At 44.2% G+C, this 27,904-nt stretch overlaps 1 protein-coding gene across 1 annotated transcript in view; it reads right to left on the bottom strand.

The window, feature by feature from the left end:
- The window catches only part of STAG2 (STAG2 cohesin complex component), a 178,293-nt gene that overhangs the window by 30,610 nt on the left and 119,779 nt on the right, over nucleotides 1-27,904 (bottom strand). The window contains exons 16-24 of the mRNA XM_065411203.1: nucleotides 18,975-19,078; nucleotides 18,662-18,754; nucleotides 18,376-18,465; nucleotides 17,133-17,336; nucleotides 11,659-11,729; nucleotides 11,225-11,312; nucleotides 11,047-11,127; nucleotides 8,664-8,756; nucleotides 6,133-6,307 (exon numbers count right to left, since the gene is read on the bottom strand). Of these exons, the coding sequence (XP_065267275.1) occupies nucleotides 6,133-6,307; nucleotides 8,664-8,756; nucleotides 11,047-11,127; nucleotides 11,225-11,312; nucleotides 11,659-11,729; nucleotides 17,133-17,336; nucleotides 18,376-18,465; nucleotides 18,662-18,754; nucleotides 18,975-19,078 (999 nt within the window). The remainder of the gene's footprint in view (nucleotides 1-6,132; nucleotides 6,308-8,663; nucleotides 8,757-11,046; nucleotides 11,128-11,224; nucleotides 11,313-11,658; nucleotides 11,730-17,132; nucleotides 17,337-18,375; nucleotides 18,466-18,661; nucleotides 18,755-18,974; nucleotides 19,079-27,904) is intronic.

The following is a 27,904-nucleotide window of genomic DNA, read 5'->3' as shown; positions in this document are numbered from 1 at the left end:
GGGGAGGGTTATCGGAGTGGACACGGACAGTTCCAACAGGGACGTGAACCAGTGCTGACGTGGCCACGCCGGGGCAATAAGGATGACTGTCGCCTTGTCCCTGCGGGTTTTGAGGAGGACCCTGTGGATGAGCGGGAATGGGGGGAAGGCATACCCCAGGCTCCCGCCCCACGGGATTGCGAAGCCATCTGCCAATGAGCCCGGACTGCGGTTCTGGAATGAACATAACTGGGGGCATTGGCTGTTGTCCTCGGTGGCGAAGAGATCCACCTGGGGAAACCCCCACCTCCGGAAGATTGAACGCAGGACGTCCTGCTTCAACGTCCACTCGTGCATGAGATAGGACCGGCTGAGGTGGTCCGCTAGTCCGTTTTGGACCCCCGGGAGATATGTCGCTAGTAAGTGGACTGAATGGGCTATGCAAAAGTCCCAGAGGCGGAGTGCCTCGTGACAGAGGGGAGAGGACCGGGACCCGCCCTGTTTGTTTATGTAGAACATGGCGGTAGTGTTGTCCGTCAGAACCGACACGCTGTGGACTCTTATGGTAGCGTGAAAGGTTTGGCAGGCGAGGCGAACCGCCCTTAGCTCCTTCAGGTTGATATGAAGCAACTTTTCTTCCCTGGACCACAAGCCCTGAGTGCGCAGGTCCCCCAGGTGCGCCCCCCAACCCAGGTCCGACGCGTCTGTTACTAACGTCAGAACGGGCTGTGGGGCGGCGAAAGGGACTCCCGCGCAAACCTGCTGCCGATCGAGCCACCAACGGAGGGCGTTCGACACCCGAGCCGGGATAGTCACGAGCAGGTCTAAGGGGTCTCTGTTGGGGCGATATGCTTGGGCCAGGCACAACTGCAGCGGCCTGAGTCTGAGGCGGGCATGTCCGACTACGTGGGTGCAGGCCGCCATGTGCCCCAAGAGTTGTAAGCAACATCTGGCCGTGGTCATGGGGAATTGCTGGATGGAGCTCACGGCCTTCTGAATGGCCAGGAACCTCGACACGGGGAGACTCGCCCGTGCCGCCACTGAGTCCAGGACTGCCCCTATGAAGTCCAGTCTCTGCGTAGGGACCAGTGATGACTTGGGTACATTGACCAGTAGACCGAGTTCGTGGAACACCTGTAGCGTCAATGCCACATGGGAGCGAACCTCGGCCTCCGACCAGCCAGCTAGGAGCCAGTCGTCCAGGTATGGGTAGACGCGCATCCTTCTTTTTCGAAGAAAAGCTGCTACCACGGACATGCATTTCGTGAATACGCGCGGGGCTGTTGCCAGGCCGAAGGGCAATACTGTAAATTGGAAATGGCGCTGGCTGACAGTGAAGCACAGGAACCGCCGGTGGGCCGGTCGGATAGCGATGTGAAAATAGGCATCTTTCATATCGAGGGCAGCGTACCAATCCCCCGGATCCAGGGATGGAATGATGGTACCAAGGGAGACCATACGGAAACGTGGTTTGAGCAAGTATTTGTTTAGCTTGCGTAGGTCCAGAATAGGACGAAGGCCCCCTTTTGCTTTGGGAATGAGGAAGTATCTTGAATAGAACCCTTTCCCTTTGAGGTCCGGAGGAACCTCTTCCACCGCTCCTACTGTGAGGAGGGCCTGCACCTCTTGCAAGAGGAGTTGCTCGTGAGAGGGGTCCCTGAAGAGGGACGGGGTTGGGGGGTGGGAGGGAGGGGGCGAGGAGAACTGAAGGGTGTATCCTGCCTCCACCGTGCGTAGGACCCAGCGGTCCGATGTTATACGTGACCAAGCACGGTAAAAACGGGACAGGCGGTCCCTGAAACACAGGGGGGGATCCGGAACAGAGGTTGGTACACTGTCCTCGATCGCAGCTTCAAAACCCTTGTTTGTTTCCCGGCTGCGGTTTGTTTTGGCCCTGATTTTGGCCTTGGTTGGGCGTGTTGTTGCGTCTACGCCTGTTATCCCTGCCCCTCCTGCGGTACGGCTCCTGTCTAGGACGAGGGTGGTACTGCCTCTGCGGAGGTTGGGGCTTGAAGGGCTTCCTCTGCGTCACTGGGGTGTGCATCCCCAACGACTTGAGGGTAGCTCGAGAGTCCTTAAGGCTGTGTAGTCTGGATCCGTTTGGTCCGAAAACAAGCCTGAACCCTCGAACGGAAGGTCTTGGAGGGTGTTTTGCACCTCTGGGGGAAGGCCGGAAGCCTGCAGCCATGCCGAGCGTCTCATTACCACTCCTGATGCAATTGTCCTAGCGGCTGCATCAGCGGAGTCAAGTGAGGCCTGTAAGGAGGTTTTGGCCACCGCCTTCCCTTCGTCCACTAAGGCAGCAAACTCGGGTAGCGAGCCCTGAGGCAAGGCTTCCTTGAACTTGGACACCGATGCCCAGGAGTTGAAATTGTGCCTGTTCAGGATCGCTTGTTGGTTCGCGATCCGCAGCTGGAGGCCTCCGGACGAGTAGACCTTTCTCCCAAATAAGTCCAAGCGTTTTGCCTCCTTGGCCTTGGGGGCCGGGGCCTGTTGGCCATGTCGCTCCCATTCGTTGACCGCGGAGACGACCAGCGGTTGGGTGGGAGAATAGGAAATCAAACCCCTTGGATGGGGCGAAGTATTTCCTCTCTACGCCCTTTGCCGTAGGCGCCGCGGAGGCTGGTGTTTGCCATACGGTCTTGTAATTAGATTGGACCGTTTTTATGAGCGGGAGCGCAATCCTGGAGGGGCCTTCCGGGCTTAGAATGTCGACCATAGGGTCTTCCTGCTCTACGGTTTCCTCTGCCTGCAACCCCAAATTGAGGGCTACTCGGCGGAGCAGGTCCTGGTGTGCCCGATGGTCAATCGGGGGAGGACCGGACACTGTTGTGCCCGCCACGGCTTCGTCTGGTGAGGAGGAGGAGGTCATGGCCTTTTGTGCGTCCTCTTCCTCCTGTAACTCCTCATCAGCAGGGCGCTCCTCCGGAGTGCGTTCTCTGACGTGGGCCTGAGACGGTGCCGGGCTCGGTGCCGAGTCGGCCCTTTCCCTTTCTGGCGGCCTGGATACCGTGGACTCCCTGCGGGAGGGTGGGCGCCACCGTGGGGAGCGGGACCGGTGTCCTGAGGGGCCCGATCTCGAGGTTCTGGACTGGGGGCCTTGTTGATGGTAGGCCCAAGGGGTCCAGAATGGCCATTGCCCTGGGTGGCCCCACTGTGGTTGCCAAGAGGCTTCGTGCTCCCTACTGGCCTGCGCTCTGTGGGCATATTTGCTGGAATGGCCCGAGTCCACCTCCGAAACTATGGACGGTGATCTAGAGGGCCACGGCGGTGCCGTGGGGCGGTGCCGGTCCGGGGTTGGAGAGTGGTGCCTTCGTGACCGGGACTGGGAGTAGCGCCGTGCCGACCTGGACCTGGATCGGTACCGGTGGCCCCGGGAGCGGCTGCGGGAGGACGGTCTCCGGGATCGCGCGACCAAAACGTCCCGGTGCCTGCTCGAGCAGGGCTGCTGGGCCGGTGCCTCGCGTCTGCTGGGGCCCGACGGTTGTGCGGCCCGCTGCGCAGAGGGAAGCCGGGAGTCCACCGAGGCGGAGCTCGACCGGGATTGGCGCCGTGAACGGTGCCGAGATGGCGACCGTGATGGGCGCATCATCGCCGCTTGCCTTTGGACGGCAGTCTCGGCGGAATGTCCTTAGCGCGGAGGGTGCCTTCAGCGGACAATTCAATGAGGTCCTTTGCTGCCTCAAATGTGTCCGGGGTGGAGGGCTGTTCAAACAGTTCCTCCAGCCCTTCCTCCTCACTCGACGCGCCTATCCCGGGGCTCGACGGGCCTTTCGGCTCCGGAGCCACTGGCACCGGGATCTGTGTTGGGACCGCAACAGCTTTAGTGGCACTTACGGTCTTCGCGGGCGCTACCCTCTTGTGCGGGGAACGTCCTCGGGCCTTGGGTTGGCCCTTCGGCTTAGCCGGCGAAGAGGACCGGTGCCGGGGGTGTTCCCTCCGAGCCGGTGCCATAGGCTTAGGTTGCCCCGCCGGCATCGGATCCCGAACCGATGCCGGGGCACTCCGCACCGAGGTTGACGGTGCCGTAGAAGTGGAGGGCTGTAACGCCGACTCCATGAGCAGCTGCTTAAGGCGAAAGTCTCTCTCTTTCTTAGTCCTGGGCTTGAAAGCCTTACAGATCTTGCAGCGCTCCTTTTGGTGTGCTTCCCCCAGGCAAAGGAGACACGATTCGTGTGGATCACTCAATGGCATAGGCTTGCGGCACGTGGCACAAGCCTTGAAGCCTTGGGCGTGCGGCATGCCCCGCCGCCCAGGGCCGGTGCCGGGGTTAGCCAAACACCTAACACAAAGAGTTTAAGCCTTTGTAAAGAACTGATAACTGCTAGCTTAACACTAACTACTAACTACTAACAAACTGATAACTGTAACACTAATTACTATGCTAAGGGACACTCTCAGATGAGAGACAGAGTTGTTCCAACGTCGCCACGGACGGTAAGAAGGAACTGAGGGAGGGTCGGGCCGGCAGGGATATATATACGCTAGAGCGGGGCGCCGCTCTGGTGGGAGGGGAGACCCTGCAGGCCCGACGGGAGCCGCTGAGGGAAAAAGTTTCCGACGTTCGTGCACGCGGTGCGTGCACACCTAATGTGTAATGGACGTGAACAATCACTCAAAGAAGAACTTATAATACACCAACCCTGTCATGGGAGAAACGCCTCTAAGCGAGCCTCTAAGTGAACATTCCCTAGACACACGCAAATCCTATGTCTTTTTAGAGACAATCAACAACGATGCCAATTCTAGTAAAGATTTGTGTGACTGACACTTTCTTTGTAATCTCTACACCACCATTTTATTGTAACTTATTTTTAAGTCTCTCTCTTGCTGGGACTAATCTGAACCAGATGTAAATGTGAAATGCCGTACACCCTTGTTATCGCATGCTGTTATCAAGTCCCCATTTCACTTTACACCCTTATTAACTAATCATTGGCTTTGTGAAATATTGACTAAGTAGTATTTACTTCGAGTGCAGCCAAGAAAAGCAAAAATAGAAACTCACAAGCAAAACTGTAAAGAAGTTCAGTACCAAGATTAACAATGTGGTTTTAATACATGGGATAACTAAATCACATAGGTTAACTAACTTGCTACCCAAGGTCACAGAGTAAGCTTGCAACTATCAGGTTAGAATCTAAAATACTCTGGTTTCTAGACTCTTTTGCTCTAACCAGTAAACCTTTCAGACTCCTAAGTAAGTAAAACAGCTCACACACAAGGTGTTTGTGTTGTGGGTTTTTGGTTTATTTTGGGGGGGGGCGCGCACTGTATATTAAAATTTTAAGATTTATACATAATTTTTGGCCTAACCCTGCACCATCAAAGTCAGTGGGAATTTTACTACTGACTTCAACAGCAGCAAGTTGAAGCCCTTTATTTGGACAAAAAGATAGATTTATTTTACAGGATTTTTTCTTACTTTTTTATATATGTGTTTTAAAAAGTAAGAGTTGGAAGAAACCTCTTGGCTCTGCTTGCCAATTCTGGATTGTTCCCCACAGTAGGTTTTCTAGTGTTTCTAGTCTATTTTTAAACATCCCTAGTGATGGAACTTCTACTACTTCCCTGGGAGACTACTCTACAGCCTAATAAGTCTGCCTGAATCTCCCCCACTCCTCCGCAAATATTCAGTCTAAATGTTTCCATTCTTATATTAAAGAGTGAAAATATTTTTGTATCACCCTAAACAATTTCTCTCTATACACAGCATTACTCTTCAAATACTTATGATAACGTAAGTTATCAAACAAAACCAAGATGCTTCCTAAACAATTACAATATGTTGACTTAAGTTGCTTTTATTTACTTAGCACATACATGCACGTTAGAAATATATCCATGTGATAAAATATTTATCATGTTCCTTTCATTTCCCCCGTCTTCTGTCTACCAATCCAAATCTGTCTCCCCCAGGACTACTTCCAACAACCCAAAATCATGAATAGCTTCAAATGGCTGCCTCTATGTTCATGTATACTTCTGTGTTTGCATATACGCAAGAGTGCATAAGAGCATGGACACAGGACAGCGAGCACACGCAAGTGCACAAGCTAGAAGGCAAAGTGAACACAGTGAAAACACCTGACTTTTTATTTATATATATCTATATCTATCTCCACACACACACACACATACACATACACATACCTGCACTATTGCTGTCATCATCCTGGTCAATGAAGACATGATCTAGAATAAAGCTGAGCAGTTCAGACTGTAATGAAGAATCAGGAGTGTAAACAAGTGGCTCTAACATGTCACGTCCTCCTGACATAATCTGATGGCTGAAGATCATCAAGACATCACACAGAATAGTGAAAGCCTATATTAAAAAAAAATAAATAAAAAAAAGACTTCCTATATTGAATTTCTTATACTTCTTTTTTCTTTTCATCAGAAACTGTATTTTAAATAAACTGGAAGTTAAACATCAAGAAAAAAGGTACTTACAGTCCCAATGCAGAAAATATTTTACATTCAAAGCATGATCCTAAAGAAACATTAGTAACTTTACTCACATGGAGTAGTCCAACTGGATGCAATGAGACTACCCATGTGAATAAACTCTCATGTGTGCACTTGCTGAATTGGGATCTGACCCTTAAATAAGGGCACACTCAAGATGAAGTCTATTACAAATTGAAATATTTATAGGATTTAACATGCGAAATTCTGATGTCTCAAGTTCTGTCTGAAAGGTATCATGGAGTATTTTTTAAAAGTAGCAAGATAACTGGGAAAATATAAAGGGTCCTCCACTCAAAAATAAAACAACACAGTTAAGTCTGAAAATTTCATACTTAACGTTCATACAATAAAGAATGCTCGAGATAGAGCCCCGCATTTTTTGCAAACGGAAAACAACACAAAATAAAATGAAAACAAAGAATAAAACAAAAAGCAATTAATGAAATGAAATGAAACGAAACAGAACACATTCACCCCTTTATGGTGGCTTCCTGCTCCAGGCATTGCAACCTGCTGAAAGGGTCACAGTGCTGCGTGGGTTTGGTCCAACTGCCCCTCTCCTCCCCTACAGAGCTACCTACAACTCTGGCAGAACCTGGTTTAAACACTCCAGGGCCTCTCAACACAGAAGGCAGGACCTGACTGTCCCCACTCCTCAGGGACAGGACTCAACCCTCCTTTCGCCGCCAGGAGGGATAAAACAAAATTATAAAAAAACAAAACAAAACAAAAAAAACCCACACACCACCTGAAATATTGTAAATAAAAAGATTTTCACACGGCTCTCACTACAGGTGAACTATTTTCTCTACATATTTTTCCTTTGTCCTTTAGTTTGTTTATTGTCCATTTCACAGCATTTTTCTATACACAATTTCACTATTTTCCCTTAATAGTCACAAAAGAGACATGCTTTGGTTACTTTCTCTGTTTGCCTGGATCTTTACACAACAAGGGAGAAAAAGCCATCTGTTCCTCAGGACAGGGACTGTTTTTCTGTTCTGTGTTTGTACAGCGCCTAGCACAATGGGGTCAATACAATCTCAGTCCAATCCCTTCCAGTCTCTGTCCTCCCTCTTTCCCCCCGGGACTTCATCCAACCTCAGTTGGCAGGGATCACTGTGGCACAGGGAACGAGAACTGAGAACAGGAAGACTCTCTCCTCTGTGCTGTCAAGAGGGCCACAGAATTGTCTGGTGAAGATGAGGAGAAATGACGACCTTCTGGGACAGGAGTATCAGTGGCATCTTCATCCTTCCAGTCTTCTGAGGATGAAGGTGGTGTCATCTGTTATTTGTGGAAACACTCTCATGCCCCATTGGTGAAAGTGCCAAGATAGGAGATGACAAAACCAAATTCCAAGTAAGTACAGAAAGATTATTCTGGAGGAACTCGACCAGTGACCAATGCCAAAGTCAACAGAACAGAAAGCATCAAGGCAAGTGAATCCAACTCCTAAAGAGTGGTTTAAAGGCGCCCTGGCATCAGATCCAAACACATGAGCTGATCTAGCACCCAAGCCTCACAAACTACCAGATCCTGAATCAACAGAACAAGATTAGGATCTCAGTACAGACTCCTCAAGCAAATCAGTGCCAGAAAATAATGTCTTTATATCCATCTATAAGAGGTGTTTCTTTCTAATGGACCTTTCTGGTCTCTACATAGATAGTTGGTGACTGACTAGCACAAAGAGCAAAAATTAAGAATATGTCCCACAATCCTTGACTGAAAAGGTCCTAAGTATGTTTGTCAGAAACAGACGGTTGATTATCACAAGATGGGACACACCCAGAAACCAACAGACTCTGCTTCAACTGTAACTATGTCCACAGCTGACAACACAGAATTTTTAACCCTACTGGGCATTTTATTTCGATTACAATCTAATAACTGCTATTCCTAAATATAAACAAAGAACTATATTATATATGAAGTAACAGTATTTCCTGAAAGTTCTTACTTGCTGCCTATGGCTGTCTGAAGGAAATGAGCTGTAGTTGGGCATACAAACCTCTTTTATATAGTCCAAGGGGGAATGAGGCAGAATACATGCGCAGCACTACTGGACACTGCTATTCACTGAACTTGAGCATCCAGCAAGCTGCACATACCACATACCCATGGCAGGCAATGCTAAAATAATTACTTCTCGTTTAAAAGCATCAAATCACTGTTATAAAAGAGTAAGGCTCAGAATAGTCACTAACCTGCTCTTTAACAGCAGTGTTTACGTTGGTCAGGTAGTGCTGACAGATTTGACAGAATACCCTCATCTGTTTCTTTAAACGTAGAAGGTCCTCCTTTAAAAATAAAACATTTTAAATAGAAATTAAATACAGTTTAACACTTTTTAAATTTATATTGAAAAATAAATATTCTATAGATTGAAATGGGAGCTAGGTGTTTAACTCTCAGGTACCTTTGAAAATTCCAGACCATATGAACTTGACAGAGGCATGTTGTAGTAGACTGAATACCTCATCACCCCGATATACTTGGAGGAAACATATTTAGGGGACTGAGTTTAAGATATGCTCAAGGAGCAGAGAAAAGCTCTCAAGTCTGAAGATGGAAGCTGTGATTTCTCTCCTCTTTATGTTTTGGTTAAAGAGCTCCTATGAGTGGATGAATGGGAGCTCTCCTTTCCCTTCCCCCTGACAGTATTTGAAAAATGCAAGCAAAACTTCCCTGCCGCTTTTCGTTTTTTAAATCTATGAGGGAGGGGTTGTGTTCAGGTTCACAGACTTCCAATTGTGAAAGCACTCCAGAAAATTAGGTAAGCCTAGCTAAAACTGAATGAATTTTGTGCATATGGCTGCATCATCAACTCACTAATTTATACTCCCAAGACTAACACCTATGTTCCTTTGAACAGATATTCCTTAAAAAAAAAAAAAAAAAAAAAAAAAAAAAAAAGTCACCATGGTAAAGAAATAATTCTGAAGTTAGAGAGACAAGGTGAGTGAGGTCTTTTACTGGACCAGCTTCTGTTGGTGAGAGAGAAGCTTTCAAGCTTACATAGAGATCTTCAGGTCAAGGAAATGTATTCAGAATGTCACAGCTAAATACAAGGTGGAACAGCCTACTATAAGCAGTTTACACATATTTCACAGGACCATTCAAAGTGAAGTGGCCAATTAATACCCCTCCAGTTATCTAGGGGAGAGACCTCCACAAAAATGAACCTTCTGACAGGACACAGGTAAAATTAATCCTCCTCCTACTATCCTTTGGGCTACAGGAAGGTTAACTGGGCTAGGAGCTGGAGACCACAAGTTCTAGTCTCACCTCAAGCTCACAGGTGGTCAGTCATAAAGGTTATGAAGTGCATAGAATTATCAATAAGGCTAAACGTCTCTAGCCTAGGAGAGAGGCAAGCAGCAGCATTATTTCAGAGAAAGGGTAACTGAGAGGTTGTACAGGACACTTCTGATAGAACCGGGAAGAAAACTCAGGCCTCTAATATGGCAGACTTAAATCTCATCCACTCAATTATTCTGCCTTTCAAAAAGAATCTGCCAGATCCATGCCCTCAGTACATAGTCTATAAATGCATATGTAAATCTGCTGTTTCAGTTTTATATATATACTCCCCTCTGGTAGCTGGTCTATAGAGGATAACAGATTACTACTGCTGTAGGCTAAAGTAGTTATTCCTTTAACCCAAGTGGTAAGGAGGTCTCTGCTGCTGTCACCAGTGAACAAAAACCTGATGTGAGGCCCAAATGGTGGAGCCTAAACAGGTGACTAAACTCTAGTAGACCTTGGACACTTGAAAGGTGGCTCCCTATAACAGAGAAATATGTAAAACCCACGCATTCAGTGCGTTACATGCCCCATTTGAATGGGTAGCCCACAAAAAATAACTTGTTACGGGTGCCAGCTCAGGTTTAACTTGTTCTTGAGCTCAAGCAATATGCCCTACCTTTTACATGCTTGCCATTGCAACCTTAATATCGTTTCTATGTATTTTTTCATTATAGCTTGTGTTTTGTTCATCGTTTACTAGCTTTTATAATGTTTAGTATTTAGCAATACAGAAAAATTGCAGGACACTGCAGATTGTTTTATGAAATTTAATACATAAAAACCTCTTCATTTAAATGAATTACCACAGATACCTCAGGGCTTGTGAACAATTTAGATCCAGTTTCTGAAGAGCACAAAGAGCCTTGATTATACTATATTTTGTACACTTGGTTGACTACTCTGTATTAAGAATTTTATTCTGATATGTATCACAGTGACAGAGTAGCTAATTTGCATCTAAGTTGCTTTGCTACTGTTACCTTAAATTAGATCTTTAAAGTTCTACAGCTTGTTTATTTACACAGACCCAATGTTATATTTTAAATAGTGGGAAGGCAAAAGTGAAGGCGGAAAGAATTCAGATGTGTAAAAAAATTTATAAAAATGTGTAAAAAAAGTCATTTTTCATCGTAATTTCAAAAGTTTCAACCAGCCCAAAAAATTGAGGGTAGATGGGGGTGATCCTAGAGGTGATACAGATTACAGTGGGAAATTAGCAGACTCTCACAATTCTATAAAGATTATACATTCAATTGGACTTACCGCTTGAGCATGACATACCTTTGTGGAGCTGCTTTCAGTAATTTTTGCTAATTGCCAAAGGATTACATAATGAGTACACTGCAGTGCATGAATTACAATCTGTGATTAAGAAAAAAAAAGTTAGATGAAAAAATCCCAATATAAACAGTAACAAAGTACATTCACTGTTATACTTATATATGCATATTTTAAATACCTGTTCTGGCATGTCTCCATTTTCAATACCAGTTTTCAATAATTTGTAGTTGCAACCAAACAAGTCCCACCTTGACAAGTCATGAGCACTGGAGAAAGCAGAAATGAAACAGTATTGTAACACATCAAATGGCTATATTTTATTACACTAATTCTGGAATTTGGTATTTAATAACTACTCTATGCTTTTAACTGTCCTAGTAAAGAAACCAGAGAGAGTTCAGTTTAAATCATAAGTATATTTTTGTATAAATGTTTTTGTATTTACAATAGTCTTCTATTCAAGATTTGCCAATGTCATGCACAGTTCCGAATTTAAACTGAACAAAAAATAAGTTTCTCACAACGTTTAACATGGTCAATTTAATAATATAAGAAACTATAGTATGTTGCAAATATGAAAAATCAAGATATTCAGGCTGAGATTCTACTTACTTGTGAAAAGCAGTGATTCTCTTTAACGTAGACAAGACTTGATAAGCATCATCTTCATCAGGTTCCTCACCCTATTACACAATTATTTTGTTGTAAGAGTTGCAGTAAAAAGTGTGTTAAATGAACTAGTATGAATGCATCAACACATTTTGGAGTAATTCATATCTGTTACGAAAAGTGGCATTACAACAAGATACAAAACACTAGCGAGACCAAGTCATGAGAACTATCTATCCTCACATTTCAGATAAATTGCTCACCAGAGCTAAGATCAGGTAGAAATTTTCTATATGGCATACATAGCATAGCACTATCGGGCAGGTGTATTCTGAAGGTGATTCAAGTTTCTCCATAGAATCCAGCAGAGGCCACTGTCACACAACAGATACTGGACTAGATGGACCATTGGTCAGTACTGATATGGCAAGTACCTCAGTCATAAAACAATTCTTTTTCCACCTAGCCAAAGAAATATGGAAACCTTCAACGTAGCCTAGTAAACCCCTTAGGAATATGTTCAGGTTCAACTCTAACAAAACAAAAGAGATAGGTAGGAAACCTTACAGATATTCTTTCCCTGATTTATACCTTACATCCAAACTTCTCCCTGCCCCCCTACTTCTCTCCTGTCTCCCCAAGAGTACCCTGACAACTCAAACATAACACATCGCCCATGTGGCTATGTGTACTTAAGACGTTAATTACTATTAATTAGTCACTGGGGTACATTTCACTATCAACTTAATTTTAACAATTAGGTTGTTCCTACTGCTGTCAGAAAATTTCAAAAAGAGGGCCTGGGAAAGACAGCAATTGAAGTTTCTTGAATAAAATGGCTGACCAGCAGGCAATATATGCTCATCACTATGAGTATCTGGGGAAAGACTATTCTGGCAATCTGATTCATCAATCTGTGAAGATGATATATATAAATGTTTAAAATTTTCACTAGAAGAAATCTCCTTTAGATATTTAAAAGCTAAATTATAACAAATTAGTTCCATAAACAAGGGAGAGAACCTTACAAGTTAGGGATCGAGTATGAACATACTAAAAATACTATCCAAACTAAGTGACAACAAATCAAAGGACTTCAACACACACTTTAAGTTACAGAATTGGTTTTGTTATTCGAATAAACTCCTATAACGTAATCTGGGTTCAGTTTCAATTCAGCTAGCGGAGTCACATGGCAGAATCCTGCTAAGTGTCTTGGATTATTTTTGGAAATTCCCAAGTGTCATGCTGTTTATTATTTTTTTGTGGTAGCAGTCAACCGGGCTATTTCTGAGGAGAGTTTGTACATAGGAGACCATAAAGATGAAAGATCTTCTGGCTAAGGCAACAAACTTGGAGACTTGATTCCTAGCGCTTCCTTTGTAGCCTTGGTCAGTTCATTTAACAATGCACTTCTGTTTAATCTTTTGAAATATGGTTACAATACTTACTGACCTTGCAGAGGTGTTGCAATCATTTTAGAATGGCAACAATTTTTTTCTATTTTGCAAAACAGATTTGAAGTAATTGCTTAATTTTAGATTTATAGAAATTCACCCTACCATGTCTTGTAAAGTGATTTGAGATCATCAGATGGAAGGTTCTATAAATGCTAAATATTATCATTACCACCTTAACTGCCAATTTCTATTTCTGTAGGGATCCCTGAGGGTGATCCCTAGTACTGTAAGAATACATGTAGTAGAGAAGAGAAGGAGAGACAAATGCAATGGCACAAGTCCTTGTTAACAATACTCAAAAGCCAGTCATGAGTGTACTAGTCTAGACCAGATTTTCAGTCTCCTATGATTGGTGGGGTTGAGCCAGCAATTCTTCATTTCTGCTTGCCTGGAGAAAGGAGGGTGCTTCTGGAAAGAGGGCCCAGAACAGAATACCTAAATCTATTATGAAACGACCATGGGGGATGGTGTTTCTCCCTCCTATCCTGAAGAAGCTCAAACTTACAAAGATCTGAGGATTCCTTCATGGCAACATCCTAGGTCTTCCTCATACAACTTGATGCCATCAGAGAGGGCCTGCACCAAGCAGGATATAGATATATCTTCGGTTTCTGAAGCCCAGACCCACAAAATCCTTCTACCAACAACTAACAATACAATGTGAACAGAGTTATGTCAAGAGCAGCATCACAAAGAGGAGGACAGAGGTCTAGAGACCTTTAATCATTTCTGTGAATTCCCAGCACATTTTGGTCTGCAATTTGCACTGTGTTTGTAGCCAAGTTAGGGAGCATCTACATGGAGCTACACATGCTGCAAAAGAAAAAATCTTTATTTCTAAGACTGTAAAGGACAGGATATACCAATTTGGATAAGAGTCCAGGAATAATAATAATAATAATAAAACAAACTATCTTCCCCACTGAAGTCCAATTCTTCCTTCAATTACTTAGAGGGTGGAGAGCTTGTCATTCTTTGAGGAAGAGAAGGGCTTTGCTTTCTTCGGGTATATCTACACAGCCAAGAAAAATCCGTTCCTGGCTTTGTGACAACTCGGGCTCACAGGGCTTGGGCTGCAGGGCTGTTTCATTGCTGTGTAGACTTCTGGGCTCAGGCTGGAGCCAGGACTCTAGTCTTCCCTGGACCTTTATAATCTTGCATTTGTAGGAGGAAGAAGGGCCACAAACCCCCAAAAGTATCTGGGTCACAGATTTTCCACAGGATGTCCTATCTGAGTCCACAGACAATCTGAAACAATATATCTAAGAGGTAGATGCTCCACTCATTTCAATCAGGACACAATGGATTCCACAATACTTATTTTTCCAAGATGCCATTGGGATTTCAGCATTTCTTTCTGAGTTTGCCATTTGTGAGTGATATTGACTTATCTCCCTGCCGTGCCAGGATCCACCTCTTGCTATCTATCGTCCCTCTCAAAGGAGGCAGTAACTGGGTTTTCACTGCCTGTTCTGTGCATTGTTTCAATGAGGCAGGCACTGCTGTTTGGGATTCTGAGGTGGAATCCAACTTCCAGCCAAGGAGCAGGAGGAGCCAGAAGCATAGCTGGTGAGTAAGGCAGGTTGTAGTACGGTGCAGTAGCTAAGAACTAAGGGAGCAAGGGAGATGAGCAACTAAAGCTCTTCCCTTCTTTGTCACACATTGGGAAGGAGAATCTGAACATCATAACATCAGGGGGAGGGATAGCTCAGTGGTTTGAGCATTGGTCTGCTAAACCCAGGGTTATGAGTTCAATCCTTGAGGGGGTGATTTAGGGATCTGAGGCAAAAATCTGTCTGGGGATTGGGTCCTGCTTTGAGCAGGGGGTTGGACTAGATGGCCTCCTGAAGTCCCTTCCAACCCTGATATTCTATGATCATCACAGAAACAGAAGCCCAGGGAGCAGAGCCAAGCTGCAGAAAATTCCGTCCTCCAAAATAATAATTGAGAAATTCATTTAGGTTCAACATCAACGAGTATTTCCAACTATGAGCCATGACTGTGTGTGTGGAGGTAGGAATGAAGTTATTTCACACAGATAAAATAAATTAATATTGTAGCAGAATTTGTTTTCATGCAGGGTCTTGGCAAGACTAACAGCTCTATTATGCAAAAAAACCCTTTTGAGAAAAATTTGGTTTAACTATAGCATTAATGCTCTCATTCACTGTGGGATAGCGGAGGAGAATATCCTCTTGGTAATTCACAGTCAGTGGGATATGGAAGTCATAAAACTGGTTTGTGAAATTTGCAAAGAAGTTTTCAGATCTTTCATGATGTTCTGGAAAAATCACCTTTTGTGGTTTCTTTTTTGTTTAGATACTACAAGATGGCTTACACTGTCTTTAACAGGACAGATTTCAGTTGGGGTTCCTTTCAGTTTCTACTGAAATATATCAAGAATAAAGGGTACTTATGCACACTGGGATTTATAGAGTGCCTAACACTTATCTGCCATAGAGGAATTACATGAATAAGCAACAATGATACAGAAAACAAAGCTCCTTTAAAAATTATTCATCAGCAAAATCTTTCAGCTTCTGACACCAAAAAGTTAAAAGAGAAAAAAGTTCCATTTTTGTGCTGAATCAAGTCACTAGACTGAGTATTATTAATTTAGATTGTGGTAGCACCCAAAAGACATCTGGATTGAGGGCCCCATTGTGCTAGATGCTTCAACACAGCGGAAGACATGGTCCCTGCCTCACAGAGCTCATTGTTCTTAGATGTCTTCTTCCTGAAAACTGGTATAAGCGGAGCTTGACTGATTCACCCTAATTTATCTCTCTTTTCTATCTCCTCACCTCACTTAAGAGTCTGCATTGCAATGTTTTGATTAAAAGTACCATTCACAATGGAATGCCAATTAGATTTTTACTCTATCTTATATAAACCTGAAACAATTGCTATGTCTAGAAAAGCCAGTATACAACATAAAGACTCAATGCAGCATTCCAAACACCTTATCAATCTTAGTAACATTGTAAGAGTATAAAAGCTTAAAGCCACTCATAGAGGTGAACCTATTCACAGAACTTACAGATGGTAAAGATATAAACAAGACCATCTTGTCCATTATTGTACCAATGTAGGATTGTTCCCTAATATTTTGGGCAAAATTTTCAAAGGTGCCTAAGTGACAGAGGAATTAAGTCCTACTGATTTTCAATGAGTCTTAGGCTCCTAAAGCAAAGGCACTCAGGCAGTTTTGAAAATTTTACCCTTTGTCCTTTTTCATTTTAGATGTCACATGTGGAAGTTCCTTTGCCATTTCTCTTGGGAAACAATTCCAGTACCTGATGTGTCTTAATGTCATTACGTTTTTCCTGCCACTATTCCCAGGATAGTCCTTTTTACATTCTACATAATTCATCTTCATCCTTGGTGTTTACCTCCTACTAATATTTGAACAACAATGGGATAGGATTGTTTAAACAAAAAAATACTTCCTAATGCTGCAACAAGTGCCTTTGATGATTACATATACAATAATAAATAACTGAACTCATTAAAAAAAAAAAAAACAGGTAAAAAAAGACAAATTCCACATAATAGAAAGTATGGATGCCAGTTAAAAGTGTTACTAGCAAAATCTACAAGCTAAGTAACTCTAATCACCACATATAAATTTTGCAACTTGATTGTTTAAAAATTGAAGGTCCAAGTGAATTTAATAGCATAAAGAGACAAACTATGAAGTTATGTTTAAAAAATCACCAACAGATTTTGAACCACATCACGTTGAAAGGGTAGGAAACAGAATCACCACCAACTTAATATCAGAACAAAACAGACTTGGATTCACCAGACTTGAAATGGTATATTACTATAATGATATATATTATATTATATATAAACATTATTATATATATTATATATAAATGGTATATTACTATGACTACTATATTAAAAGTTTTGTAAATTAGAGTGGATTTAGTATGCTTTGGAGATATTAAGCCCACAAGATATAATGAAAATGGTAAGATATGAAAAAAGATCATCATGCACATGATATACCTCTTGCAGAAAATCTTCCAGAAGTCGGTTAAACTTGTCTGCCAGCTCATCTATTAACTGACTTCTTGCAATGTCAACTCTGTTAAAGATTGTGAATTCTTCATTACAGAGTGCATGGTATGTTTTAGAACATGCTTCTAAAACATCCGTATCCGTGTGCTTCTCTACAATATCCCGGATCTGTCGCAATAAGGCATCCAAATGCTACAAAAGTAAAAACAAAGTTCCAATTATATTCTAGTTATTAAAGGAAAGATTTTTAGATTGTTTTGTTACTTTCATGACTGTGTCATATTGAACATAACAACACTATTTTAGAAAATTGCCAATTCTCTAGAGAAAGCGATAGTAGCAATACAGTAAAATACAAAACAAAAAATAAATTGGGGGTCAGTGAAGACTACAAATTTAAAACACATACCAAAATTAACATTTTTAAATACAAAACATAAAAGAAAAATTTTAGATAGTCGTTGAATTAATGGTGATGGTTGCACAGTGTATATAACAACATTTAGTTCCCACTCTCACATACTTGTATTTGTACATAATGGTCACCAGAAAAACTTTTTAGTTGTGTTGTGATTAAATGTATGATATACAGGCAATATTGTGGTAATATCTAGTCATCAAAAGCAAAATGGAAAAGCTTTTAAGAGCAACCCCTGTATTTATAAACACATATCAAGTATATTTTCTCTTTACCACCGCAGGGAGAAAATGTCAATATATCACCTCTCAAATTGTAATACCATAAACAATTTTACTAATAATAACAAGTTTACAACTGTGTAGCTCAATTGACACTTCTCAAATGCAAGTTTTATGTTTTACTGGTTTTAGTACTTACAAAAGTTAAAACCTAATTATACTAGCTACAACTAAGATTAGCACAAGCATCTCTCCCCAAATGGTGTACCTGTTCTGAAATGTAATAACCTTGATAGCCCAGAACTGGGATGCTCTGACATGACGATCACCTGTGTAGAAAGACTCTCCTCTACTGACCTTGGCCAAGAAATCTTTCAAAAGCAAACTTAGGCTCTGACACACTCTAAGACAAATAGCCAGTGGAGACCATGAAGCTCAGGCCTTTTCTTCACTGGTGTAGATGCACCAGAGCAAACAGCATTTACACAAGTGGTTTTCACCAGCATAGCAGCGCTGATGTCTGAAATCTCAGTGAGGACAAGGTCTCAGTTCATTTTCCCCCCCTCTTTAATTTCATTTTATGTTATCTTACCTTTTCTAATCGTCCTGTTGTATAGATTTCCAAGTCAAAATACTGTGGCAGCTGCAACAAGTTGGTCACTTTTTCTGCATCTACAGAATACTGTCAAATAAACAAAAATAATTAAGTCCTACAAGATTTTTGTTTTGAAGTTATTACAATAATAATCTTAGCTATAAGACCTAGCTATTTATTACTAACACATGATCAAAACAAAAAGCTAAACAAGTATCTAATATACAAGTGCCTAACATTTTGACAACACACAACCACTACCTCCAAATGGAATTAAACTTACTTTTGCTAATAACTGAGGAAGTGCCACCGCAAAAAGCTCTGTAATTCTTGTCCTGTCATCCAGCTGTGTTTTCTTCTCTTTTGCTGTCAGCACCTAAATTATTGATGTAAGGAAGTTTTTATAACTAAAAACTGACGTTGTTTTTTAAACAGGTTTTGGGACTAAACTATTTTACACTCTTATCCAGTACAGTCAAAAAATCAGGGCTATAAAAGACCTGAATACTAGAACAACAGAAAAAACAATAAAAAGGTAGAATTTAACAGAATTTCTCGCTGAACAATATATGTTGTTTCAAAGTTATAGGTCATACCCTTTTCCCTGTTCCTCTTCCCACAGGTGGATGGCATTCTGCTGCTTGTCGAATTGTACACAGCATTATTTCAATCAGTGCACTTTCCTGTCTATCAGTTAAAGCTGAAATTAAAAAGAAAACAGATCATAATTGCAACTTGTCACTTTTTCATCTATATTAGTTCCATAGCACAGGATTCCTTAGACATCAAGCAACAAGGTTTTTACTTCAAAGTTTGTAAGCCAAGGGCTTATGACTTTGTGAGGTGCAGAGAGCCCTCAACTCTTATTGATATGAAGAGAAACTGAAGATGCTCAGCACCTCACAGGATCAGACCGAAAATATATAAAGTTGGGGGAATGATGCAACAGAGTCATGTGATCTGTGCTGTAAATTTGGTATGCTGTTTTTGTTTTTCTAGTATAAATAAGGCTACACTTGTGTCACAGGAGTGGCAGATTTTGTAATTTTCCTATTTCCCCTCTCCCCAAAAATCTATTATTTTTGGCATTTAATTATTTTTGCATGTGGGTATGTAGATGTGACAGTAAACAGAACTTTAGAGTTATTCACCTATAACTGGAATTCTACAAGATGACCTCTTCGCGTTAGGAGTCTTGGGATGAGCTGGCAGTGCAGCTTGGACCTGTGGAACATTCTGACAGCAGCAGTCATTGGGGCACCCTCACACTCCCTGCCTCTCCTTCCCTTGCAGCTCCAAATGTTCAGAGAGTAGGGCTATAAAAGGTGACAAGGTGTACTGGTTGTCTCAGTTCTTTCTACTGCATTCTCAGGTTCAAAGTTGAAATTAGGATTCCAAGGAAGAGGGGAAGGTAGGCAGGCAGTGTGAATGTGCAGAGTCCATCATGAGAACCTATGATTACAGGTGAGTATTCTTCATTTCTTCTTCAAGTGACCTCTGCACATTTGCATTCTTCGCAGTCTGGCAAACAGTACTCCTCCCTCCAGATAGTGTGAAAGGAGGCCTAGTTAAACAGATTGTAATTCTGCTTCACCAAACTGTGCATCTGATATAGATACCAGTTCTAAGAAATAATGTTTTGTGAAAGTATGAATAGAGCTCCAAATAGCAGCTCAACAGGTTTTTAATCTGGAATATATCTAAGGCTGGACATGGAACTGGCCTTTACTCTAATCAAGTGTGCTCTAAGCCCTTATGGAAGAGTAACAGATGTGTGTTTATAACATTCTTCAATACAGAGTCTAAGACCATTTAGAAATACATTAATATACAACAGCCTGACCGTCACTCTTTTTCTCCATAAGAGAGAGACAGTTTAGGTGATTTCCTGTATTCCTGAGATCTACTCAAATAGAAAGCTAATGCTATCATAACATCCCAGGCATGTAGCTTACTTCTCCTGAATGAGAGTGAGGTCTAGGAAAAAATACTAGTAAGTTTACAAACTGGTTAAGATGAAATTCTGTTACCACCAGGAAAAAATTTGGGTGTGGAAGTAGGATCACTTTATCTTTGTGAAATACCATAAGAGGGCATAGGAGGGTGTCAGAGAGACAAGGTGGATGAGGTATTATCTTTCATTGGACCAGCTTCTGTGGGTGGAAGAGACAAGCTTTCAAGATACACACAGGTCGTCTTCAGATCTGAAACAGTCCTGAAAGAGAACTCTGTAGCTCAAAAGCTTCTCTCTTTCACCCACAAAAGCTGATCCAATAAAAGATATTACCTCATCCACCTTGTCTCTGATTTCCTGGGAGCAACATGGCTACACCACCATTGCAAAACATGGGAGGGGGTGTCAGTTATGAAAGCCTGTCTCTTACTCACTCTTCTAGCAGATTAATAGTTACAATAAAGGCTGTCTTGAGAGAACAGACAGGAGTCTGAAGGGAAGTTTCATGAGCTGAGTAACTACTAGATTGAGGTGCCATGTAGGTGTGAATACTCTAAATGAAAGGTAAACATTCATCAACAACTTCAAGAATCTACATCATGGCTAAATACAATCTTTTGCTTGACTAAACTATGATGAGTTGAGATGGCTGTGATAAATACTTTTACCAATCAGTGAGTCCCAAGAATTTCAAATGCAGTATCCCAGTATGGACTGGTCAGGAGTTGAAGCTGAGTTTATGATATTGTTTGTTTCCCACAAAGAGAATCTTTTTTACTTATGATAACACAAGTGAGTTGTCTGGTTCTTGGAGTTCAACTGAATCTACTGTACCTTTTCTTAACAGTACAGTACCAGATCTGTGAGGTTCCTGTGGCTTTTACTGTTAAGGGAATAGAGTCTGAGTTGACCTTTTTGCTCGGTCAATAGGAATGGAATTGCAGAGACAGACAGATAAAACTCCTTGTGATAGTTGAAATAGTTCTAAGAACCACTGTTTTGCCCAAGCTGGAGCAATCAGGTTAACGTTGGCTTTATATTGTTCGATTTTTACCTAGAACTCTTTGAATTAGGGGAAATGGAGGTGAGGAAGAGAACACAGGAGACCTACTCCCCATCTAGAAGAAATGCATCAGAGACTGATGGTCTGCTCCTGATCTGGAGCAAAACCTCTGACATTAAGAGCTGTCTCTTGTTGCGAATAAGTCTATGTCCTGACATCCCCACAGGGAGAAGTCATTCACTCCAGAATGACCATTCATACTAATCTGCTAGTATATTCTCCTTGCCTGCAAGTGGAGAGTTTAGGAACTGAATACAACTCCTTTGAGGACACACTGAAGTTTAAGTCCACCATATGAGAGTCAGGAACACAACCCTAGGGAGTGTCAATTTCATAATCATGATGTCTGTATTTGGCATACAATGTTTTGATAGCCAGGGCTGCAGAAGCCTCATCTCTAGACGAGCAAACAGAGCCACATACGTGGCCAAAGCCCATCTTGAAGAATGTTACTATTTGACATGAGTCCTCCTACAATAATTTTATTGCTGCAACCCAATTTTTAAAATGCTTTTCTTCTGGAAGAAAATCTCTGCTTTTTTGAGAATCCAGATTGCCCCAATAAAAGGTCTGATCTGGTGGTGTGTGTAATTTCTTCCGGTTTATCTTGAACCCTAGTGCATATTTGTGACAGAGCTTTTGCTACAACCTCCTGTGAGGATACCCTGATGAGCCAATCATTCAAATAAGAGTAGACATGGAAATTCTGATGTCTTAAATGCACTACTACTGCTGAAAAGCATTTTGTGAATACTCAAGATGCTACAGACAGGCAAAACAGAAGAACCTTGTATTGGTAATGATTTCCTCCCACAACAAACCATGTGTATTTTTAATGCAAAGGTCAGACAGATGTGAAAATATCCTAGAAATTGAGAGCCTCAATTCAATCTTGGCTGGATAAAGAGGCTGCATAATTGAGACTAGGTGAAGCATGTGTATTTTGAACTTTCTGATGAAAGCGTTGAGGTTGAGAAAAGACCAGCTACCTTCAGCTTTCTTTGGGATCAGAAAGTACCTCGAATAAATTCCCTTCCCAGAAAGTCTTTGGGGATTTCCTCTATGGGAATTTCACTCTAGTAGTGAACTTCTCATGAGAAGGACCCCTAAAGAGAGAGGGAAGGTTTGGGAAGAGAGACAGTGTTGAACGGAATGGAGTAACCCCGGCTGGACAACCTCCAAGATCCATCTATCCAAGTATCTTTTTTAAAAAAAAAAAAGGGGGGGGGGGAGAGAGAGAGAATAGGAGGTAGCTAGTAGGCTTAAAACTAGTCTTGATTTTTCGTGTGTCACCTTAAACCTGAGGCTGAGTGGATGGTGAAGAGAAAGATGATGCAACAGATCTTTCTTTAGCTCATGGTTTGTAAGGTTTGGGTCTCTGCTGAGGCTGAATAGGGTGCTATTGCTTCCTTCAAAATGAAGTAGAAGAGAATGGATATGGTCGTGGATGGCAGGTGATTTGGCGGGGGTGAGGTGAACTGCAACACGTAGCCCTTGGAGATAGTACTGAGGACCCATTGGTCCGAAGTAATGCGGGACCACGCCCTGAGGAAGGCAAACAATCGGTTGCCGAACACAAACTTTATTAATCGGGGGGTCTCCCTGGCAACAGGCTCGGTGCCCCCCTGCAGATAGTCAAAACCGCCTCTTCCCTTGCCTCTTGCCCTTAGAGGGACTGGGCTGTGGGGCAGAGCGGGACTGCCTCTGAGACCGACGCTTCTGGTCTCTGGGCCTTTTGTACGGGGGCTCATATCTGCTCCTCGCAGGTTGAGCCGCCGGAAGCGATTTGGCCTTGTCCTTAGCCGGGAGGACATAGAGGCCCAAGGTCTGCAAGGTGCTGCGGGAATCCTTCATCCTATGCAGCCTGACGTCCGTCTGGTCCGCGAAGAGCGCCTTGCCATCGAACGGGAGGTCCTGCATCAGCGATTGTGCCTCCGTCGACAGCCCGGACAACAAGGCCCACGACGCCCTGCGCATGGTGATCGCGGAAGCCATCAAGTGGGCCACGGCGTCCGCCGCATCGGACGCCGCCAACCCCTCTTCTATCAGAGCCTTAAAGTCCTTCCTGTCCCGGTCCAGGAGGAGGAGCTCAAATTTAGGCAGGGACTCCCACAGGTTGAAGTCGTACCTGCTCAGTAAGGCCTGGTGGTTGGCTACACGAAGCTGGAAGCTAGCCGACGAATAAAATTTTCTGCCAAAGGAGTCCAGTCTCCTGGCGTCTTTATTTTTTGGGGTGGGTGCGGGCTGGCCCTGACGCTCTCTGTGGTTTACCGATTCCACGACGAGCGAGTTGGGTGCCGGGTGTGAATACAGGTATTCATGGTCCTTTGTCGGCACAAAGTATTTCCTCTCGGCCTTTTTCGAGATTGGGGCCAAGGAGACGGGGGTTTGCCACAGGGAGTTTGAAATGTTGGCAATACCCTAGTGCAGAGGCAGGGCCACGCGACCCAGTGCCAAGGGAGACAGGACGTTAAAGAGGGAATCGGATGGACCCTCCATCTCCTCGGCCTGCAGCTGTAGGTTGGAAGCCACCCGCTTTAGCAGGTCCTGGTGCGCCTTGAAGTCCTCCTGTGGGACCGCTATGGTGTCGTCCGGTACCAGGGAGATGGCTGTACGGAGCCGGGCACCTCAGTCGGTGCCGGGGCGTTGATACCGAGGTCAGAGTCCCGGCACGTGTCTGCCAACTCGTGGCCCGCCGATTTGTCTTGTAGGCGGCTGGAGGAGGCTGATGAAGCCCGGGGCGCTCCGGCGACCGAATGGGCCTGCACTTGGGCTGGCACTGATGGCCTCGGTGCCCACTGGAACCACTGTCCTTGCCACGGAGTCCCTTGCCACTGGTTCGGCTGAGCACGGGATGGCAATATGTGCCCCGACGGGACGGCATATGCCAAGGGTGGGTGGACACATGCCAAGGCCGAGGTCGCCGAAGAACGCTCGGTGCCGCGGAAGCGGTAGGAGCGGCGTCTGTGGCGTCGTCTCCCTCGGGACTGGGATCTCGACAACGACGAACAGTACCCACGCGACGAACTGCTTCGGTACGCGTGGCGGTGACGCAAAGCCCGGTGCCTTGACGCCGAGGGGAGTCTCTGGCGTGGCACCTTGACGAGCGGGACCTGGAACGGCGATGTCTGTCCCATCGAGAGCAGCTCCGGTACCCACGCCTAGCAGGTGAGCGTTCCCGGTGCCTCCGCTCGCTGGCAAGGGGCGTGGAGGGTCCCTGCGACTCCCGTCCCGACGGCGGCCCTGCCGGCCTGGCCGGCGTCGAGGGTGGCCGGGAGCTGTCCGAAGAGCAGCTGCTGCGCACCGAGCGGTGCGGGAATCAACCTTCGGAGCGGGAACTGTGGCTGCTTGGAGAGGTCTGGTGGGCACCCAAAGGGGGCTTGCCCTGCGACCTAGGGCCCGTACCCATTTGCGAGCTCGGGACGGGCAGAGACATAATGTCCTTCGCAGCCTGCACCTCCTCCGGCGTCAACAGCATCTGTACCAGTGGAGATGCCTGGGTTGACGGTACCGGGCTGCTCCGCTCCACACGAGTCGGAGCCTTAGAGCCCGGGGGGGGATCGAGGGCTGCCCAGCACGGGACCAGCCTCCCCCTTGTCTTTATCGCGACAGCGTTGTGAGGCTGAGCCCTTCCCTTGCTTTTTGGAGGGAGAACGGCGGCGACTGGTCGAAGGGGCCTTGCTAAGTACTGACGACGCGGCGGCCGGTGCAGAGTCCGATCTGCGCACCGGCGTCAGAGTCAGTGCTGACTCCATCAGGAGAGCTCCAAGTCTGAAGTCTCTCTCCTTGGTTCTTGGCTTGAACGACCTACAGATCTTGCAACGGTCGCTTACGTGAGTCTCATCCAGGCAGCGAAGACAGTCAGCGTGAGGGTCGCTCCTGGGCATAGAATGGTGACAGGAGTCGCACGACTTGAAGCCTGGGGCACGGGGCATGCCCCGAGCCCGCTCTAACGACTGAAGAGCAATGTACAACGGTACCACTAAGGTCGAGAAGAAGGGCTGCAGCAGAGCTGGAGCACAAAAGTTCCGACTACCTTCACTGGCGGCAAGAAGGAACTGAGGGTGGGGGGAGCCCGTAGCTCCCCATATAGCGCGATATACAGGCGCCACTCCAGGGGTCGCAGCGGTGCTCCCCCAGTATGGGTACTGCTAAGGGAAAAACTTCCGGCACCGGTGCACGTGGCGAGCACGCACACCTACTGTGGAATACACAGGAGCAATCACTCGAAGAAGAAGCTGGTATAACTTATCTAATTTTTTAGAAATTGCCAGTCCAGTTGATGGATATAATCAGGCATTTTTACCAGCTGTAATAAACCATCTAAAACTGGCCAGGTAATCTTAATTCCTTCCTAGAGGGTGAGCCCAGAATATCAAAAACCAGATGCATAGTTTCCTCTAAGATTACTATGGGGAAGTTAAAGGTAGTAGCAATCTGTTCTACACGTTCATGTATTTGGAGCTCTCTTCTGAAGGGGAGGCAGATGACAAACCCAGGATGTCATCTGGTGAATTTTAAACATCCAGATCCATATCTACTTCCAGAAATTTAATAGCCCTTCTAGTTCTTCAGATTGCATGTCTGTGACAAGTAAAGAAACCTGTTCACTTGGTGCTGGCAGGAATGAGGGAATCAGACGGGACAGTACCAGTACAGGACACTTCCGCTGAACCCTTTCGGGAGAAAGATCCCTTTGCACCTGCCTTTTCTTAGCCCTTTTACATTCAGGTCAACATTTATGAAAAGACGAATATCGCCATATTGTCCATGGCAGTAACTCTCAGTCCTGCCAGTACCCAGTAGAGAATTCCCTATCATAATCCGTGAGCAAGACAGGATGATCTTGAGGTCTGAAAGGTTGGAACTGAGAGTGTCAATAACACTCTCTAGGTTCCCTGAACCATTCCTTGGGAGGCGAAGGGCAAGGAAAGGTGTCAGGTTGATTGTGGCCAGATTACAGATTAAAATATGGATTTGAGATCCTTCCAACAAGTGATAAGCTGAACGGGACAAGACATTTCCCCTGGGTGTGCGTGTATGTTTGGGGGGGCGGCGTCCTAGGACAAGATTCATGTATTTCTGAGGAGGTCGGCATAGCTAGGGAAACTGATTTAGCTTGTAAGGTTTTTCTCTTTACTGAAGAAAAAGAATAATGAACTGGCACCGCTACCATAAGCTTCTTTCTTTTAAGCATGGGGGATAACGTATCTGTTGCTGCACAGGGGATCCTGATTCAAATGTAGATCTGAATGAAGGTATTCCACAAGCTCAAAGCAATGAACCTGAACCACCATGGTACTGTATTTGTATAATGCCTAACACAGTGGGGTCCTGGGTATGTGACCAGGGCTCCTAGGTGCTACAGTAATACAAACAAATAATAATTGTATATCCAGTAGCAACCAAAAGCTCTGAGGAAGCATCAGATGCTTAATGGGACTAAATCAGGGGACCCAGATAAAAGGAACTGGCACATGAAATTGCAAGCCCATTAGCAAGAATTTTTAATGAATCTGTAAACTCAGGGGTTGTACCATATGACTGGAGAATTGCTAACATAGTTCCTATCTTTAAGAAAGGGAAAAAAAGTGATCCGGACAACTACAGGCCTGTCAGTTTGACATCTGTAGTATGCAAGGTCTTGGAAAAAATTTTGAAGGAGAAAGTAGTTAAGGACATTGAGGTCAATGGTAATTGGGACAAAATACAACATGGTTTTACAAAAGGTAGATCGTGCCAACCAACCTGATCTCCTTCAAGAAGGTAACAGATTTTCTAGACAAAGGAAACGCAGTGTATCTAATTTACCTCGATTTCAGTAAGGCATTTGATACAGTTCCACATGGGGAATTATTAGCTAAATTGGAAAAGATGGGGATCAATATGAAAATTGAAAGGTGGATAAGGAACTGGTTAAAGGGGAGACAACAACAGGTCATACTGAAAGGTGAAATGTCAGACTGGAGGGAGGTTACTAGTGGAGTTCCTCAGGGATCAGTTTTGGGACCAATCTTTTTATTACTGACCTTGGCACAAAAAGTGGGAATGTGCTAATAAAGTTTGCGGATGACACAAAACTGGGAGGTACTGCCAATACAGAGAAGGACTGGGATATCATACAGGAAGATCTGGATGACCTTGTAAACTGGAGTAATAGTAATAGGATGAAATTTAATAGTCAAAAGTGCAAGGTCATGTATTTAGGGATTAATAACAAGAATTATTGTTATAAGATGGGGATGCATCAGTTGGAAGTAACAGAGGAGGAGAAGGACCTTGGAGTATTGGTTGATCACAGGATGACTATGAGCCGCCAATGTGATATGGCCGTGAAAAAAGCTAATGCAGTCTTGGGATGCATCAGGCGAGTTATTTCCAGTAGAGATAAGGAGGTGTTAGTACTGTTATACAAGGCACTGGTGAGACCTCATCTGCAATACTGTCTGCAGTTCTGATCTCCCATATTTAAAAAGGATAAATTCAAACTGGAACAGGTACAGAGAAGG

This window comes from Emys orbicularis, chromosome 9, assembly GCF_028017835.1.
Source record: "Emys orbicularis isolate rEmyOrb1 chromosome 9, rEmyOrb1.hap1, whole genome shotgun sequence".
In the NCBI taxonomy this organism is placed as follows: domain Eukaryota; kingdom Metazoa; phylum Chordata; order Testudines; family Emydidae; genus Emys; species Emys orbicularis.
This window is presented reverse-complemented; position numbering and strand designations above follow the sequence as displayed.